Genomic DNA, 16,155 nt, shown 5'->3' with positions numbered 1-16,155 from the left:
AAGGATACTGACCTGGCTTGTTGTGTTAAAAAGAGTCGTGTTAAAAGTCGTGATTTCTGACTGTCTGTGAATGTGACAGATTTAGTCCTGAATGCACGTGTGTGTTTGTGCGGGTGCTGACTTTGATGTGGTTGCGGTCGACGGTGGTCTCGGGTTTACCGGGGGTCACTTCTCATATGATTCCAATATTGCGGCCTTGAATATCGACTGATACTGATATAAATTCAATATCAGCATGAATCAAACATACAGTACTGGAATGTTATAAAAGGCCTCATCAAGTGATATTATTCCGACAAATAGTGAGAAATAGTTTTCATTGTTTTCATTGATGACAAGACAGGACCAAAATGTTAGTGGGTGGGTTATCCCAACCTTTTTAGACCCACAGACGTGCTTCCGAAAATCTCCAGCGGAAGATGATTACGTTTTTTTCTCATTAATGTATGACTTTATTCTTGTACATGTATTACTTTTTCCCCGTAAATCTACAATCTTTTTTCAGAAATTTGCACCTTTTTTCTCGTAAATGTACAACTTTTTTCTCATAAATGTATGATTTTATTGCCTATATCCCAGATTATTTACTATATTATTGTTATTATTTATTATATATATAATAATAATATAAATAATAATAATAATAATATAGTAAATAATTTTTTACTTGAAGATTATTTACTATATTATTATTATTATTTGTTATATATTATTATGTAATAATATAAATAATAATAATACAACTTTTTTCTCATAAATGTATGATCTATATCCCAGATTATTTACTATATTATTATTATTATTTATTATATATTATTATATAATAATATAAATAATGAATTTATAAATTTACTATATTATTATTATTATTTATTATATATTATATAATAATATAAATAATAATAATAATATAGTAAATAATCTGGGATATAGACAATAAAATCATACATTTATGAGAAAAAAGTTGTACATTTACGAGAAAAAGGTGTATTATTATTATTTATATTATATAATAATATATAATAAATAATAATAATAATATATATAATATAATAATATCTCAGATTATTTACTATATTATTATTATTATTTATATTATTATATAATAATATATATAACATTTATATAACATGAGAAAAAAGTTGTACATTTACGAGAAAAAGGTGTATTATTATTATTTATATTATTATAAATATTATTTATATTATATATATAATATTATATTATATTATAATAAATAATAATAATATATATAATATAATAATATAAATACAATATAATGATACAAATAAAAATAATAATATAATATAATAATATAATATAATATATAGTTATATTATTATTCCCAGATTATATACACCTCGTCGTAACAGGCATTGCCTGAGACAGCTATGTATGAAAAGGGGGGGGGACTAATGTGACCTTTAGCCTTGAGCTAATGTATTGTTATGGCTATTTTTCTAAAGAATTTGGGACTTTATTCTCGTGAATTTAACTTAATTCTCGAAATCTCAAAAATTTTTGTTCAATGTGGCCCTAATACTCAGCCCGTACACATTGTCATTGCTTCCAGCAAATTTCCTGGGATGTACTGTGTTATTGTGTTGACATTGAATTACCTGTTTCAGCTGGTCACCAGTGCCCATTACTGGTATTACATCTTGGAACTGGGCTTCTATCTTTCCCTGCTTCTCTGTGTCTCTGTGGACGTAAGGAGAAAAGTAAGTATCACAAAAAACACAAAAATCTAAAATTTGAATGCTTTCTTTTATCTACGTATGCTCACGTTGAGTCAGATTGGTTAAAAAGCACGTGGCTGCTTTCTTTGGTTAATTCCTATGTGTGTAATACAAATGCTGTTCTTTTTTTCTAGCAGTATCCATGCGGATTATGTACTGGATTATTATTATTATCATGTTATGTCACACATATTTTTTTTAACCCAATAGTAAATGACCAAAATTGTTTCTATAGTATTATATAATCATTTTCTCATTAAAAGGTTGTTTGATATGTTTTCATATCCTCTTACTTCAAACAGTAGGCCAAAGAGGATATTGCAAATATGATCTGTTACTTTAAATCTCCCCCAACACGGTGTGAGCTTTTCAAATGATGCATTGCAGGATTTCAAGGAGCAGGTTGTTCATCACATTGCCACCATATTGCTCATCGGGTTCTCCTACTGCAGCAACTTCGTGAGAGTTGGCACACTTGTGATGCTGGTGCACGACTCGTCTGACTTCCTGCTTGAGGTACAACTCAGTAGTCGCTCTAAACCAAGGGGTCCATTTAGGCAGTTTTGAGACGAGGCAATATGACAGGCAATATGAGACACAAACAAATCAAAGAATAAAGTTGCAGTTTTAGGAAATTTCGGTTGGGTAAAAGAATGTTACGATAATAAAATTGAAATATGAGCATGTGCAACTGCATGGCGGATGAGTGGTTAGCACGCAGGCCTCACAGCTAGGAGACCCAAGTTCACTTCCACCCTCAGCCATCTCTGTGTGGAGTTTGCATGTTCTCCCTGTTTCCTCCCCCATTCCAAAAACATGCTACGTTAATTAGCCACTCCAAATTGTCCATACGTATGAATGTGGGTGGTAATGGTTGTTCCGTGACCCTGGTGAGGATAAGCGGTAGAAAATTAATGAATGAATGAGTGTGACCTCCACCAAGCACAAGGTATGCATTGTTTGGCAGTGCATTTCTATTTGTCTCTAAAATTAACGTAGCATTTGTCATTTCTGGTGACGTCCCAAGGAAACCAGACTTGAATGCAGTCATTGTGGTTTTACTCCAGAAATATTCCGACTCGCATAGCCTCATACGTGAAATAAATGCCCTATTGGCTCGTGTGAAAACAAAACAATAGGTGCGGTCTGACGGCAGTCTGACGGCACCTATGAAAGTCCCGATTGCCTCATCATCCGAGAGCTGAAGGATGTCATATGGCCTCCAGGCAACGCAGAGTGGAGACCGTTGGCAACGTCATAGTAAGAACCCGGCAGAGTTGTGTTTGTTATGTACAGTATGTGCAAATGTCTTAGTCTCCATTAGCTTTGCTGTCTTAGTGTAGCAAACCAGTCATTTTGACACAGTAAAAGTTCAAGTAAAAGGGTTTTAAATGGGCTGAGAGGTTTAAGTCAGTGGTTTCCAAAGTGCAGCCTGGTGGCTCTTTTTTTTTTTTTTTTTTTTTTAAATTGGCCCACGGCACATTGTCGAATATATACAGTAAACCTCGGATATATATCCGGATATATCGGATATATTACTGTATGTATTAAATATAAAACTCTAGAAATACAGTACATGTACACTTCATACAAGGGAGGGCAGACAGTCTAATGTTGTGAATTATCTTTTACATACAGCTTAGGTATTGTACAGCTGGATGTCGAGTGGAATGATGAAGTAGCGTTTACTGTAGGAACGGAACTGGAGAAGTCTGTTGGAAAATAAACCCCGCTGCTCTTCTATTGTCCGATGGAGTGGATGGGTGGGTTTGTCCATGATGGAGTACAGTTTGTCCGTGTGTCGTCCTTTCTCTGACTGATAGCGATACTGATATTGACTTGGATATTTTTTATATACCGTATTTTCCAGACTACAAGTTGCACTTTTTTTCATAGGTTGGCTGTTCCTGTGACTTATACTCCAGAGCGACATAAATGAAAAAAACTATTTATGTTTATAATAATAACCATTGTGTTAGCATATCTTACACCTATTCAGTCTGTTCTCTATTATTTTATTGTTAGAACTTGCCTTCCAAGAGGACGTAATGTCTGTTTTGGTCAAGTAGTTTGGAAAATAAATTACCTGCAAAAAACGCGACTTATGTATGTTTTTTTTCTACCTAATTATGCATTTTTGGCCTTGTGTGACTTATGCTCCGGAGCGACTTATAGTCCAGAAAATACGGTATATATATATAAAAACCCACCAAAATATACAAAGCTCTGTGTTGCTACTTTGTGTTTATAGCAACATTTTAGCTTTCAGCTTTTTGCTCTATTTTTCCCATTTTTGCTGTTTTTTTGTTTTTGGTGTAATTACAGTAAACCTCGGATATATCGGATTCAATTGTTCCCACTGGTTTTGTCCGATATAAGCGAAATCAACGCTGCAAACACGCTGTACCTGCGCGTCCAGGTACATTGGAAACATAGTCAAGGAAGTGCCTTTTTATAACGGATAAAATCCGATTTACGCATATACCGGATATAAATCCGATATATGCGTAAAACGGACATTTTCCGCTATACGCATATAACGGATAAAACCAGTGGGAACAATTGAATCCGATATATCCGCGGTTTACTGTATATTTCTATACTTTTTGGAATTCTTGTTCCTGATATTCATATCACACTACAAATGAGCTACTGCAACCAAGCAATTTCCCAAGTGGATCAATAAGGTCTGAAAGTGTCTGAAAGTCTAAAGTGCCCCCCCACCTCCTTTATTCCCATCAGTGTACTGTATGTACTAAATCAGTCCATCTAGTAACCAGGTGCCTCCTGTCTGTCCATAATTTTCCATGAACCAGGAAGTAGCCTACCAACTAGCAAAGAGCTGCACAAACGACCTTGGAGGAGGTCATTATATGTTTATCATATCATTGCCGAAACATAGCTAATCGTCTAATTTCGGAAGGTGACAGTTTGATATATGGCTTCACTTCCTTCTTTGTGCAAATTTTGTTTCCATATTTGAAGTCGGCCAAGATGTTCCACTACGCTGGCTGGACGCGGACGTGTGACTCGCTGTTTGTGGTCTTTGCTCTGGTCTTCCTGGTCACGCGGCTGGTGGTGTTTCCTTGCAGGTATGGGGGCATTACGGGGGAAGGTGCTGTGTTACGTCATGTTCCATATACTGTCTGGCTAGGCCTGTCACGATACATATTATTATTGATGGACAATAATAGTAATAGTAATAGTAATAATAGCTTTTGCCCATAACGTGTCGTGTATATTTACTAACATGCTCGTTCTCTCTCTCTCACTAATTTTGTACTCAAATGAATAATAAAAGTTTCATGTGTTTTTTTTATGTTTTCCAGAGTCATCCACACAACATTGATAGTATCTCTGGAGTTCTTCCAGCCCTTCTTTGGTTATTTCTTCTTCAATAGCCTGCTGTTAGTGCTGCAAGCGCTGCATATCTTCTGGGCCTACCTCATCCTGCGCATGGTCTACAAGTTTGCCTTCATGGGAAAGGTGAGAGAGTTTAAGCTTTTCCAAATCTACAGTATGTACTAGTATATGTACATTTCAAACTTGCTTTCTTGATTACAGCAGACTTAATTCTCAGAGTGTATCAAGTAAAGGAGGATGGATGCAGTTGGATGGAACTAAACATACAGTAAACCTCGGATAAATCGGACTCGGATATACCGGAATTTCGCTCACAACGGACAGATTAAAAAAGAACCGATTTTTCTGTAATGCATTTCCAATAAAAATTCATTGCATATATCGGATTTTTTATAACGGATTTCGCCTATTTCGGACAAAATCTCCAGTCCCGTTCCAATGCTTTTCCATGAAATTTCCCTGGCATATATCGGATGGCCGCATCGTTATGTTAATCTTGTTGATGTCACTGGCTATTGTCTTTCTCCTGGCTCCAGATTTAGGACAAATATAAAAGTGAGTGACGTCAATAATACTAGCACAGCAGTGAATGAGATCTTAACCTCACTATTGGAAATAACGTAGGCCTGACGGGCGTAACAGGGCCTAGCTTAATTAACAATTTGTTATGCTCAGAGTCCAATAAAGTTAAATTCTCATTACCTTACGTCTCTTTTCATTGCCCAGTCCAGGTACATTGGAAACATAGTCAAGGAAGTGCCTTTTTATAACGGATAAAATCCCATTTACGCATATACAGGATATAAATCCGATATATGCGTAAAACAGACATTTTCCGGTATACGCATATAACGGATTTCGCTTATATCGGACAAAACCAGTGGGAACAATTGAATCCGATATATCCGAGGTTTACTGTACCAGGTTTTCCTCTTCTTTAGATCACAAATAAATTGATAATGCTACGTTCACACCAACACCGAATCGATGGCTAATTAAATCGGCGAGCAAAGCGGCGGCAAAGCGTAACAAAGCTTAATGAAAGCGTAAAGACCGTAATACAGCGTAAGAAACGTTTGAGCAATTCGGGACATTCGGCAAGAGCGCCAAAAATTTTTAAACCGTTTAAAAATTTGAGGCGATCTGTCATGAATTGCGTAAAGCGGGGAGAGCGTATTAAAGCTTATCAAAGCGTCACAAAGCTTATCAAAGTTTTGCTCAAAGCGTAGGAAAGCTTAACAGAGCTTGGTTCAAAGGATCAATGGATCTGCTGCATCTTTATATATGCTCTGGATCAGAGGCGGGATGCAGTCGGGATCTCGAAATTTTCCATTGCGTATCAGAGCTTACCAGAGCATAAACATATCTGAGGAGATCGTGAGATTTTTTGAAAAATGACGCCAACTTCGTCGCCGATTCAAAGCGCGACATTCGGCGTCGGTGTGAACGTAGCATTAGATATGATAAGATAAGATGTAACCCAAGCCAGCCCAATGTTCCACCTGGGCTGCAACCAGGCTCGGCGAATTGACTGTCGAGATTGTTAGGCAACGAGCTAAAAGCCACAAGCTGTCAACTCGATGTCCAAATCTTAAGTTGTCGTCGACACCGAATCAACAGCGCCACCGTTGGTGGCAGCTGAGTAGTGATTGATAAACTAAATTCTTGACTTTGTTATCTCCAGCTACTTTTGGGGATAAAAAAATGTCAAAAAGATGCACAAGGCAGACCTACAACAACGTTTGAAACATGTTTCCAACTCGATCTGTGGAACCATGGATCAACTCCACGCTCTCTGTAGTGTCCTTAAGAGGGCATGGGAGTTTACCCAACCAGTCTACATGTGTTTTGTGGACTTGGAGAAGGCATTCAACTGTGTTCCTCAAGGAATTCTGTGGCGAATACTCTGGGAGTATGTGGTATCGGACCACCTATTTCAGACTGTTTCTTCTCTGTATGACTGTGGTCAGAGTTTGGTTCGCAATACCAGCAACAAGTTGGACCCATTCCCATTGTGAGGGATGGAGTCCGCCAGGGCTGCCCTTTTGTCCCGGATTCTGTTCATGGCCTTTATGGACAGAATTCCTAGGGTGTTGAAGCGTTCCAGTTTGGTGGCTCTGCGCTTTGCATTATGATGTGGTCCTGCTGACTTCATCGTGCCTTGACCTTCAACTGGATCGGTTGGAGTGTGAAGCGACTCAGCACCTCCAAGTCCGAGTCCATAGTTCTGGAGTGTCATTTCACGTTTAAGGATGAGATCCTGCCCCTAGTGAAGGAGTCTTGTTCACAAGTGATGAAAGGATGGAGTGCGAGATCGACAGGAGGATTGGTGCGGCGTCTGCAGTGATGTGGACTCTGCATCGGTCCGTTGTAGTGAGCCGAAGGGCAAAACTCTGAATTTACATCGACATTCCTACCCTCACCAATGGACATGAGCTTTGGGCAGTGACTGAAAGGACAAGATTCCAGGTACAGTTTTCTCCATCGGGTGTCTGGGTCTTCCTTAGAGATCATGTGAGAAGCACTGTCATCCGGGAGGAACTCAAAGTACCGGCTCAGGCATCTGGTCAGGGTGCCTCTTGTCGGCTGCCCTGGGGAAGCGTTTTGGGCCGTCTGGCCGGTAGGGAAGACCAGGGCACATTGGACACTATGTCTCTCCACTGGCCTGGGAACGCCACTGTTGCCTCCGACCTTGGTTCAGTGGAGGAAGATGGATGGATAGAGAAAACAGTAGCAAGTGATATGGTCTCAAAGTATTTGCAGAAAAAGTCAAATTATTCAGAAACCACTTATAATGTTTTTACTATCGCACACTGTGGTGCAACATTCCGCCGTCAGTGCGAAAGCAGCCTTGATATATCTGACTACGCATCTCAAACATCCAAATGGCGCAATAATGAGCAGTTTACGAGCGTCACAAGTGCCTCTTGTCAACAGGTGGAGCGTGACGAGCGCAGCGACGAGGAAAGCGAAGCGGACGAGGACGAAAAGCCTGAAGAAGAATGGGACGAGAGCAGCTGGGAGCGGCGAAAAGGCAGCATCAACTCCAAGCTGGCGTCGCTGGCCAACAACTGTGTGCTCAACAACTTGACCAATCAGAGGAATCTCAACAGCAGACTGCCCAAAGCCAGATAGACAACATGGATCCATTTCTGACGCATATGTACCTTGGCATACTGCATCAACACGGTCCATTGATGATTTCAGACCACCGTCGGCCTGCATCCTGCTCTTCTTTGTTAGACAAGCACAAATGATTGTACATCTATGGTCGCAGTGTCACGTTGGAAGGAAACTCTGCCCCTTTCTTTGAGTTTGGAGACTGGGATAATTGTGTTTTGGTTTGATATTTATGTTGTTTCTTGTCAGTGCTTTTTATAAGTTTTTTTAGACTGGGCTAATAAGGATTAAGGTCAAAACTACCATTAAATAACAAAGTAAACAAATGAAAAATGACAAATTTTAACAATTCAATCAGTACCAAGTTGAATCACCCGTGCACAGGTGATTTAAATGTGTTGTTAATCTACAGTAAACCTCGGATATATCGGACTCGGATATATCGGAAATTCGCTCACAACGGACAGATAAAAAAGAACCGATTTTTCTGTAATGCATTTCCAATAAAAATTCATTGCATATATCGGATTTTTTAGAACGGATTTCGCCTATTTCGGACAAAATCTCCAGTCCCGTTCCAATGCATTTCCATGAAATTTCCCTCGCATATATCGGATGGCCGCATCGTGGCGCTCCGATTCGTCGAATCGTGACAGGCCGCTATACGACGTCATTTGCAGCGTTTGCAGCGTTGCCTGCGCGTCCAGGTACATTGGAAACATAGTCAAGGAAGTGCCTTTTTATAACGGATAAAATCCCATTTACGCATATACCGGATATAAATCCGATATATGCGTAAAACGAACATTTTCCGGTATACGCATATAACGGATTTCGCTTATATCAGACAAAACCAGTGGGAACAATTGAATCCGATATATCCGAGGTTTACTGTACTTCATACTACTTGTATATTTATGTTTATAATAGGGCAACTCTAAAAACACCCAAAATTACACTGACAATAATCTAATTACAGGAATTATTTAAAAATAATTTTAAATTATATATCAATGTATTTGTTGTGTGTATATATATATATATATAAAGCAGGGGTGGGCAAACTTTTTGACTCGCGGGCCGCATTGATTTAACAAAACGGGGGGGGGCAGACTATATATTTTACACGTAACAGTCCACCTGGTATTATTGTATCTGTAAAAGTGTCATGCAATCTGCTATTATTATTTTATATTTATATTTAAATATTTTTATTTAAATATTGTATATTTAAATATTTTATATTTAAATATTTTATATTTAAATATTTTATATTTAAATATTTTAAAATTTATTATTATTATTATTATTATTATTATTATTATCATCATTATGCTTGTGTCCCTTTTTTCAGGAGCACTTTGTAAACAACAGACCACATCAAATAACAAAATTGATAAAACCATCAATAGGTTGGCTCAAGCCATGATGCCAGTTCGTATGTTGAGTTTAAATGAAATACTTTGGAAAGAACGGACGGGCCGTATTCAAACACTTGGCGGGCCGGATGTGGCCCCCGGGCCGTAGTTTGCCTACCCCTGATATAAAGAAACAAACAAAAATTGGTATCATATCACAACAGAGTTATGGCGCCCCCTGCTGCACAATGAAGAACATATCCTAAGAAACTGTATGTATACAAATCCATCCCTTTATGTAATATATGATCTTTGGATGTTTTTTTTTTGTACTTTGAATATCATTTTTGTTGTCGTTTAGTTTGCTCTACTTGAGCCACTTCAGCTTTGTGCCTTGGCTGCTGTATTAACACGACCGTGTCGGATTAGCTTTACTTGGCAAACTGTGACTGTTGGCAAATGATTCCCATAAACATTTGGTGACTGCAGCCCGGGAGTCGTATAAAATGTGTGCACACAGATGGGCATTAGTGGCACATAGACGGACGCGAAAATCTCGGATCTGCCACTTAAACAGCTCTTGATCAAATATATACAGCATATATAAATATATGTGTATTTAGTCCACATTGTGAAGCATCACATGATAGCCTGACAAGTGTGGATTTGTGATTATTGATACTGAATAGAGATACGCTCACTGGAAGGACCAGTGTGCGATAAGAAAGCGTCAATCACTAAAAGGGCTGAACCACCAACCCTACATGTTTGTATCCATCTTTTTCCATGTTTCTTTTTCATTAAAAGTGGATAGAAAGCTCCCTGCAGAGACTTGTGTTTCTTTCGACACCCGAAACAAAGGCATGTAGCAAACATGATGCATGTAACAAAGATGCAATTATACTTATACAGTAAACCTCGGATATATCGGATTCAATTGTTCCCACTGGTTTTGTCCGATATAAGCGAAATCCGTTATATGCGTATACCGGAAAATGTCCGTTTTACGCATATATCGGATTTATATCCGGTATATGCGTAGATCGGATTTTATCCGTTATAAAAAGGCACTTCCTTGACTATGTTTCCAATGTACCTGGACGCGCAGGCAACGCTGCAAATGACGTCGTATAGCGGCCTGTCACGATTCGGCGAATCGGCGCGCCACGATGCGGCCATCCGATATATGCGAGGGAAATTTAATGGAAATGCATTGGAACGGGACTGGAGATTTTGTCCGAAATAGGCGAAATCCGTTATAAAAAATCCGATATATGCAATGAATTTTTATTGGAAATGCATTACAGAAAAATCGGTTCTTTTTTATCTGTCCGTTGTGAGCGAATTTCCGATATATCCGAGTCCGATATATCCGAGGTTTACTGTAATATCAGCGACACCTAATAAAATTAGGATTACAACATCAAGACAAAATGTCGTCCAAGATTCACTTTATCAACACTACACTTCACTAAGCATGGAATTCCCATTTCACCTGTGACTGATTTCCTTGATCTTCAATGAGAGCTGTGCTCGGTGAATGTCTTTGTTAGCATCACACGTCTTCATGTAAGCACATGAATGGTGACACAGCCTCTGAGTGGCACAGGGCAGGGTAGAGCGTTGTCCACCTCCATGCAAGTGTCGATGTAAGGGTCAAACAAAACCATGTTTGGGAGTGCTTTGTTGCCTTTCTTTTCGCAGAGCAGGTATATTTGGCCGCAAACTGCGGCGCAACCGCAGAAGAACTTATTCTCCAGAGGTTCCTCGTCCAGAACTGTCCACTCGTCCGTCTCCACGTCAAAGCGCAAGGCTTGACCTCCAAACAGATAGAGGGCGCCGTTGAGCTCGGTCGCAACCAGGTCATATCTACGGAGCGGTCCAAATCGTTACATTATTTTCACACCTATGAAGTTGTAATTGACTCACCGTGGAAAGGGGGAGTAGGAGACTACAGCCCAGTGATCCTGATTGGTGTCGTACTTCTGTATTCCACCAAACGCCTCCCCGTTTTCATCCAGGCCACACGCCACATAGATACACGAGCCCAGAGAGGCTACAGCTGCCCTTTCCACTGCCCGAATCATGGGACTGACGGTTTCCCAGCCCCCTTCTGATCCCGGGCGCAGTCTTTCAACATCAGCCACCAGCCCCTCATCCATGCTTCCCCCGAAGACATACAGGAAAGAATCAAGAGCAATGGAACAATGGCTGTGTCTGGACTTCTGCAAAGCGGGCCCGTCCACCCAACGTTGGTTCCCACATTCGTATTTTCTGACCCAGTCCACACTGAACCACAGCACATCGCGGAAATAGCCCCCTGTCACAACCACACTGTCTCCTACATAATGACAAACAAAGACCAACATGTCAGGAAGTGGTGAGTACGCTAGTGGGTCACATGACTAGGTACACCTGGATCTAATGACATTCAATACGTTAAAGACCCAATCTATATGGTCCATGGGGAATGTGAGCTGGGTTAGGGTTACTACTGCAACTGTTGCAGTAGAAAGTAGTAGGTTATAGTAGTTAGCAAAGTTTAGAGTAGGACTGTTAGCAGACAGTAGCAGTAAGTAGTAGGCTGCAGTAAGCTTTCTGATTCCTCGATGTCAGCCCTTCCGATCATTGTGAAGCAGAATTCACCAAGTTTTGGATTGTGCAGCCACTAATAGGGAATGCGAGTTATTAGACCGGTTAGACCAGGGGTGGGCAAACTACGGCCCGGGGGCCACATGCAGCCCACTAAGCGTTTGAATCCGGCCCGCCAGTTGCTTTCCATGGTAATGGTAATGGTGAATGAGAGAAAGTGCGGTTTTAAGTGTGACAAAAATATCGATATATCTAACTACAAGTGGAACCTCGGTTAGCGTACGCCCTGGTTAGCATGTTTTTGGGTTAACATTGAAAATGTACATCAAAATTTTGCATGTGTTTGTACATTTTCAGGTTAGCCTGCAATATGGTAATGGTAATGGTTTAATTTCATTTGAACATGCATCAGATTACAATTGAATGCATCACATAATCAGTTCACAGTTCCACATGTCCAAAAGGAGTAGGAAGAAGCAAAGCTTATTAAATCCTACCCCTCCATCTGGTACTTTTACAATCAGTAACTGTTACATTTGTTCACTTCCTGCTTTCCATAATACAGTTTAAGGTTTTTTTGTTTTGTTTTTTTAATAATGTACTTCGTATAGAAGTACGAGGTGATGTGACCCTACAATGACATAATAATTTGATCACTTCCTGCTTTCCTAATATGGTTTAAGGTTTTTTTTGTTTTTTTGTCACATACCGAAGTACGAGGGGATGTGACCATACAATGACATAATGGGTACCATAGTAACTGTCAATATAGTGATTTATTGTATTTATTAGTGATTATTTCACAAACATCAACTGCTTCTAAATATTTCAAATTTTAACATACAACACCTGGCAACATAAGTCAAGTCGGATGTATGATTCAGAAAAAAAACAAAACTGTAAAATTCTATTTCGTAATTTGCTGTGGTCTGATAGTGACAGCTGATATGATTTACAGATAAAATTAGACTAATAATTCAATGCGGACTGTCAGAATTATAAGCGTAAAATAGTGTGTATTAAATATATATTCCGCCCCCCCCCCTCCCCCGGGACAATTTTGTGAACTCAAAGCGGCCCGCGAGTCAAAAAGTTTGCCCACCTCTGGGTTAGACCATCATGAGACAGATCAGTTTTGCCCTACTGATGATGTGTTGTTGCAAGGGTTAGGGTTGTGGTTACTACTGCAACAGTACTGGTAAGTAGTAGGTTGCAGTAGTTACTACCGCAAAAGTAGTAATGGGTTGCAGTATTAGTAAGCGGTAGGTTGCAGTAGTAACATAAACCTAACCCTTGCAACAACAAGTGTTAAGGCTCTAAACCACGTCCTGGAACCTATGCCAGCTGACTAAGGTGGAAAGGTAAACTAGATCCTGGACCGGTCCCTCCATCACAGGGACATTTCCTGTATTAGATGTCATTAGATTGCGCAAGTGTACCTATGTTGCTGTCAATCGACATCAACCATTACCTACTGCGGCTACCGAGTACTGTGTGAGGTTCTTCCTCTGCAGAGGTGAACACTTTTGCCATCTTCCACTGAGTGGGTGAAACTGATAGGATGCCTGTTGCTCCTGATCATGAGCTCCGCCCAAGACAAAGAGACTTTCTTTGGCCCTGGTCCTCTGCAGGGACCTGCCTAGCGACCAGGATGTTGGAAAATGTTCATTCAGCATGTAGATGAGCTTGGCTCTGGGGTTAGAAGTTTGTGTCATGGAGTCCAGAAGTTTAGAAACAAACGGCAACGATAGAGACTCTGGCCTCACCAGCTCAACAAGCTCCAGAAAGTGTTCCTCTCGTTTTGGGTCAAATGACACCCAACGAAGTGTCGCCTCCAGGGCCAGATCGTCTTTGTAGATGACCAGGTCATCACTGGCCAGAAGGTGTGCCACAGTGTCCTTTGGCAGAGACAGGAAGTCCTCCTCTGAGACAAGAGCAGAGAAGTGTGTGAGGACCACCTGCCTTGCTGCGGCGTACAGCTGAGTACAACCTCGCTGCCAGGCGTAGCCCATCATTCCCAAACAGTTGCAGACATGGAGCTCACGTTCAAGAAACTTGCAGCACAGCAGCTTGGCTCTCTCCAGCTGGAGGAAATCCGCAGTCTCGAAAAGCCCTAAAACGTTTTCTCTGTCCAAAGCGAGAATGGAAGTCCGGCTGTGGTCCAGTAACACGCTGAAATGCTGCAAGCAGACCCCTTTGAGCTCAATTTTCCTTTTAGTGCTTTCAACGCCGCAGCCAAAGAACAGAGCCCGAAAGTAGGGGCTCTCAAGAGCAAGCTGGAGACGGTTGACGTGAAAAGACTCTCCGTCCACCTGTAGCGTGACGTCAGGCTGTACAGCACTTTCATCTTCCTCTAGTTTCTTTGTCCGCTCTTTCAGAAAGTCGTCTGATACGCAGGCCATGTCCCGACAAGCTAGCGTCTTTGGCACAAAGCTTAATGACCTTTAGGTTACAGCCCACCAGCTGGTGCTATAAATAGACCGTCCCTCCTGACTGACTGTTGGTTCATGGCAACACCGTTTGAAATGCTAACTGTTAACTGCAATCATTGATGGCCAAAGATTTAATCACAGAAGCAACCCAATGAACGGAAATGTAAACACTTTGGGTTGTTGCACTCCAACTCTGAAGGAGGCAATAATGTTAGAATAATAATAATAGAATAATAACCACGAGAAAATCCAATTTTAAGAGTGTAATTTTCTTTAGTTTTGAGTTGACAGCGGCATATTTGAAGAGCTTGCAACCAAAAGGCGCTAAATCCATTTTGACTGATTTCGAGAAAATCAATTATTTTTAACTACGCACATATCAATCTATTTGGTCATCAAGTCTATATTGCAAATGAAAGATCTATCAATATAGGTCATAAAAATGCATGCTATAAAAATCCTGCACACACCATGTATTTTATTTTATTTTTTTAATTAATTTTTTTTTCGGATTTAGCGCCTTTTGGCTGAAATAAATTTGAAGTCACCTTTAACTTCTTCAATGGCATTGTTGTAAAAGAATGTAAGGTGCTTTAATGTGCTATGCTAATAAAATAATTACAACACAGAAGCCATTCTCAACATACAATACAAAATAATTATTATGAATTAAATGAATAAAAATGTTATTAAAAGCAGTGCTCATATTTGACTGCACCATGAAGGTGACAGTGACAAAAATCATCTCATTCCAAACTCTTTACATTGTATGTTTTTTAGTACAAGTAAAATAATGTTTCTCATGAAAGTTGGAGGTGTCAAGGTAGAGACATGCCTTTTATGGCGTAAAAAAAAACTTGTTACAGAATACTGTAAAAACACAATTTGTGTTCTCCTGAATTGCATAACATACTGTAACTATCATACGTGTACTTAATGTACACAAACAAAACAGGATGCGCACTGATACTGGCTTTCTGTATGTGCAGTGCCAATTGTATTCTTCTCTCTGATTGGTCAGATTATCAATAGATGGGAAACTTGGGCCAATCAGAATAAAGAATAAAGAAAGGGATTTAGCTCCTTTTGGTTGAAATCTGAAATGGAAATAGCGCCTTTTACTTTTTTTCATATTTTAAAAAATGATTTCAAGACCAAAATATGTGATTTGGATACACATGACAGAGGTCTATTAAACTCATGAAAAACATGCAACTTAGTGAAAATTGGATTTAGCGCCTTTTGGTTGCAAGCTCTTCATTTGTTGGGCCTTTTGTGGCCCTCAGTAGATGGCTTTTGAGGGCATTTGAAAAATGCGGCCCAAGAACCAGATTTGGCCGCCGAAGACCCGCCCTTGACCGCCACCCAACACACAATGCACCGGACCCTTATGCTTGCCCCCGTAGGTGGTGGGTCTACGAGCGGGGAGATCCCGTGTGGCTTCTTCGGGCTGGGCCCGGCCGGGCTCCACGGGTGAAGGCCCGACCACCAGGCGCTCGCCCTGCGAGCCCCTCCCCCGGGCCTGGCTCCAGGGTGAGGCCCCGGTATCCC

At 40.2% G+C, this 16,155-nt stretch overlaps 2 protein-coding genes across 4 annotated transcripts in view; one reads left to right on the top strand and one right to left on the bottom strand.

The window, feature by feature from the left end:
* Positions 1–10,401, top strand: part of cers4a (ceramide synthase 4a) — a 28,182-nt gene extending 17,781 nt beyond the window's left edge. For all 3 annotated transcript variants that reach the window (XM_058073554.1, XM_058073553.1, XM_058073552.1), the window contains 5 exons: positions 1,629–1,721; positions 2,127–2,255; positions 4,725–4,831; positions 5,069–5,225; positions 8,040–10,401. In XM_058073554.1, the coding sequence (XP_057929537.1) occupies positions 1,629–1,721; positions 2,127–2,255; positions 4,725–4,831; positions 5,069–5,225; positions 8,040–8,237 (684 nt within the window). In that variant the 3' untranslated portion in view covers positions 8,238–10,401. The remainder of the gene's footprint in view (positions 1–1,628; positions 1,722–2,126; positions 2,256–4,724; positions 4,832–5,068; positions 5,226–8,039) is intronic.
* A 623-nt stretch (positions 10,402–11,024) lies between these two features.
* LOC131130079 (kelch-like protein 23) lies at positions 11,025–14,574 on the bottom strand. The gene is made up of 3 exons (XM_058074203.1): positions 13,644–14,574; positions 11,510–11,921; positions 11,025–11,449 (listed from the first exon to the last, which is right to left on the bottom strand). Exons 1-3 carry the CDS (start codon positions 14,572–14,574, stop codon positions 11,146–11,148), a joined length of 1,647 nt encoding a protein of 548 aa, XP_057930186.1. The 3' UTR covers positions 11,025–11,145.
* Positions 14,575–16,155: the final 1,581 nt, after the last annotated feature.

This window comes from Doryrhamphus excisus, chromosome 5 (assembly GCF_030265055.1).
Source record: "Doryrhamphus excisus isolate RoL2022-K1 chromosome 5, RoL_Dexc_1.0, whole genome shotgun sequence".
Classification (NCBI taxonomy): domain Eukaryota; kingdom Metazoa; phylum Chordata; class Actinopteri; order Syngnathiformes; family Syngnathidae; genus Doryrhamphus; species Doryrhamphus excisus.
The sequence above is the reverse complement of the archived record's forward strand: the minus strand, read 5'-3'. Positions and strand labels throughout refer to the sequence as shown.

What these genes read in the sequence shown, in the direction of transcription:
- LOC131130079 (XM_058074203.1), bottom strand. Translation starts at nt 14,574, where the DNA reads ATGGCCTGCGTATCAGACGACTTTCTGAAAGAGCGGACAAAGAAACTA. An exon ending in GTACTCGGTAGCCGCAGTAG is followed by an intron (nt 11,922 to 13,643) that starts GTAATGGTTGAT and finishes GTCATTATGTAG; the next exon opens with GAGACAGTGTGGTTGTGACA. An exon ending in TCCTACTCCCCCTTTCCACG is followed by an intron (nt 11,450 to 11,509) that starts GTGAGTCAATTA and finishes ACCGCTCCGTAG; the next exon opens with ATATGACCTGGTTGCGACCG.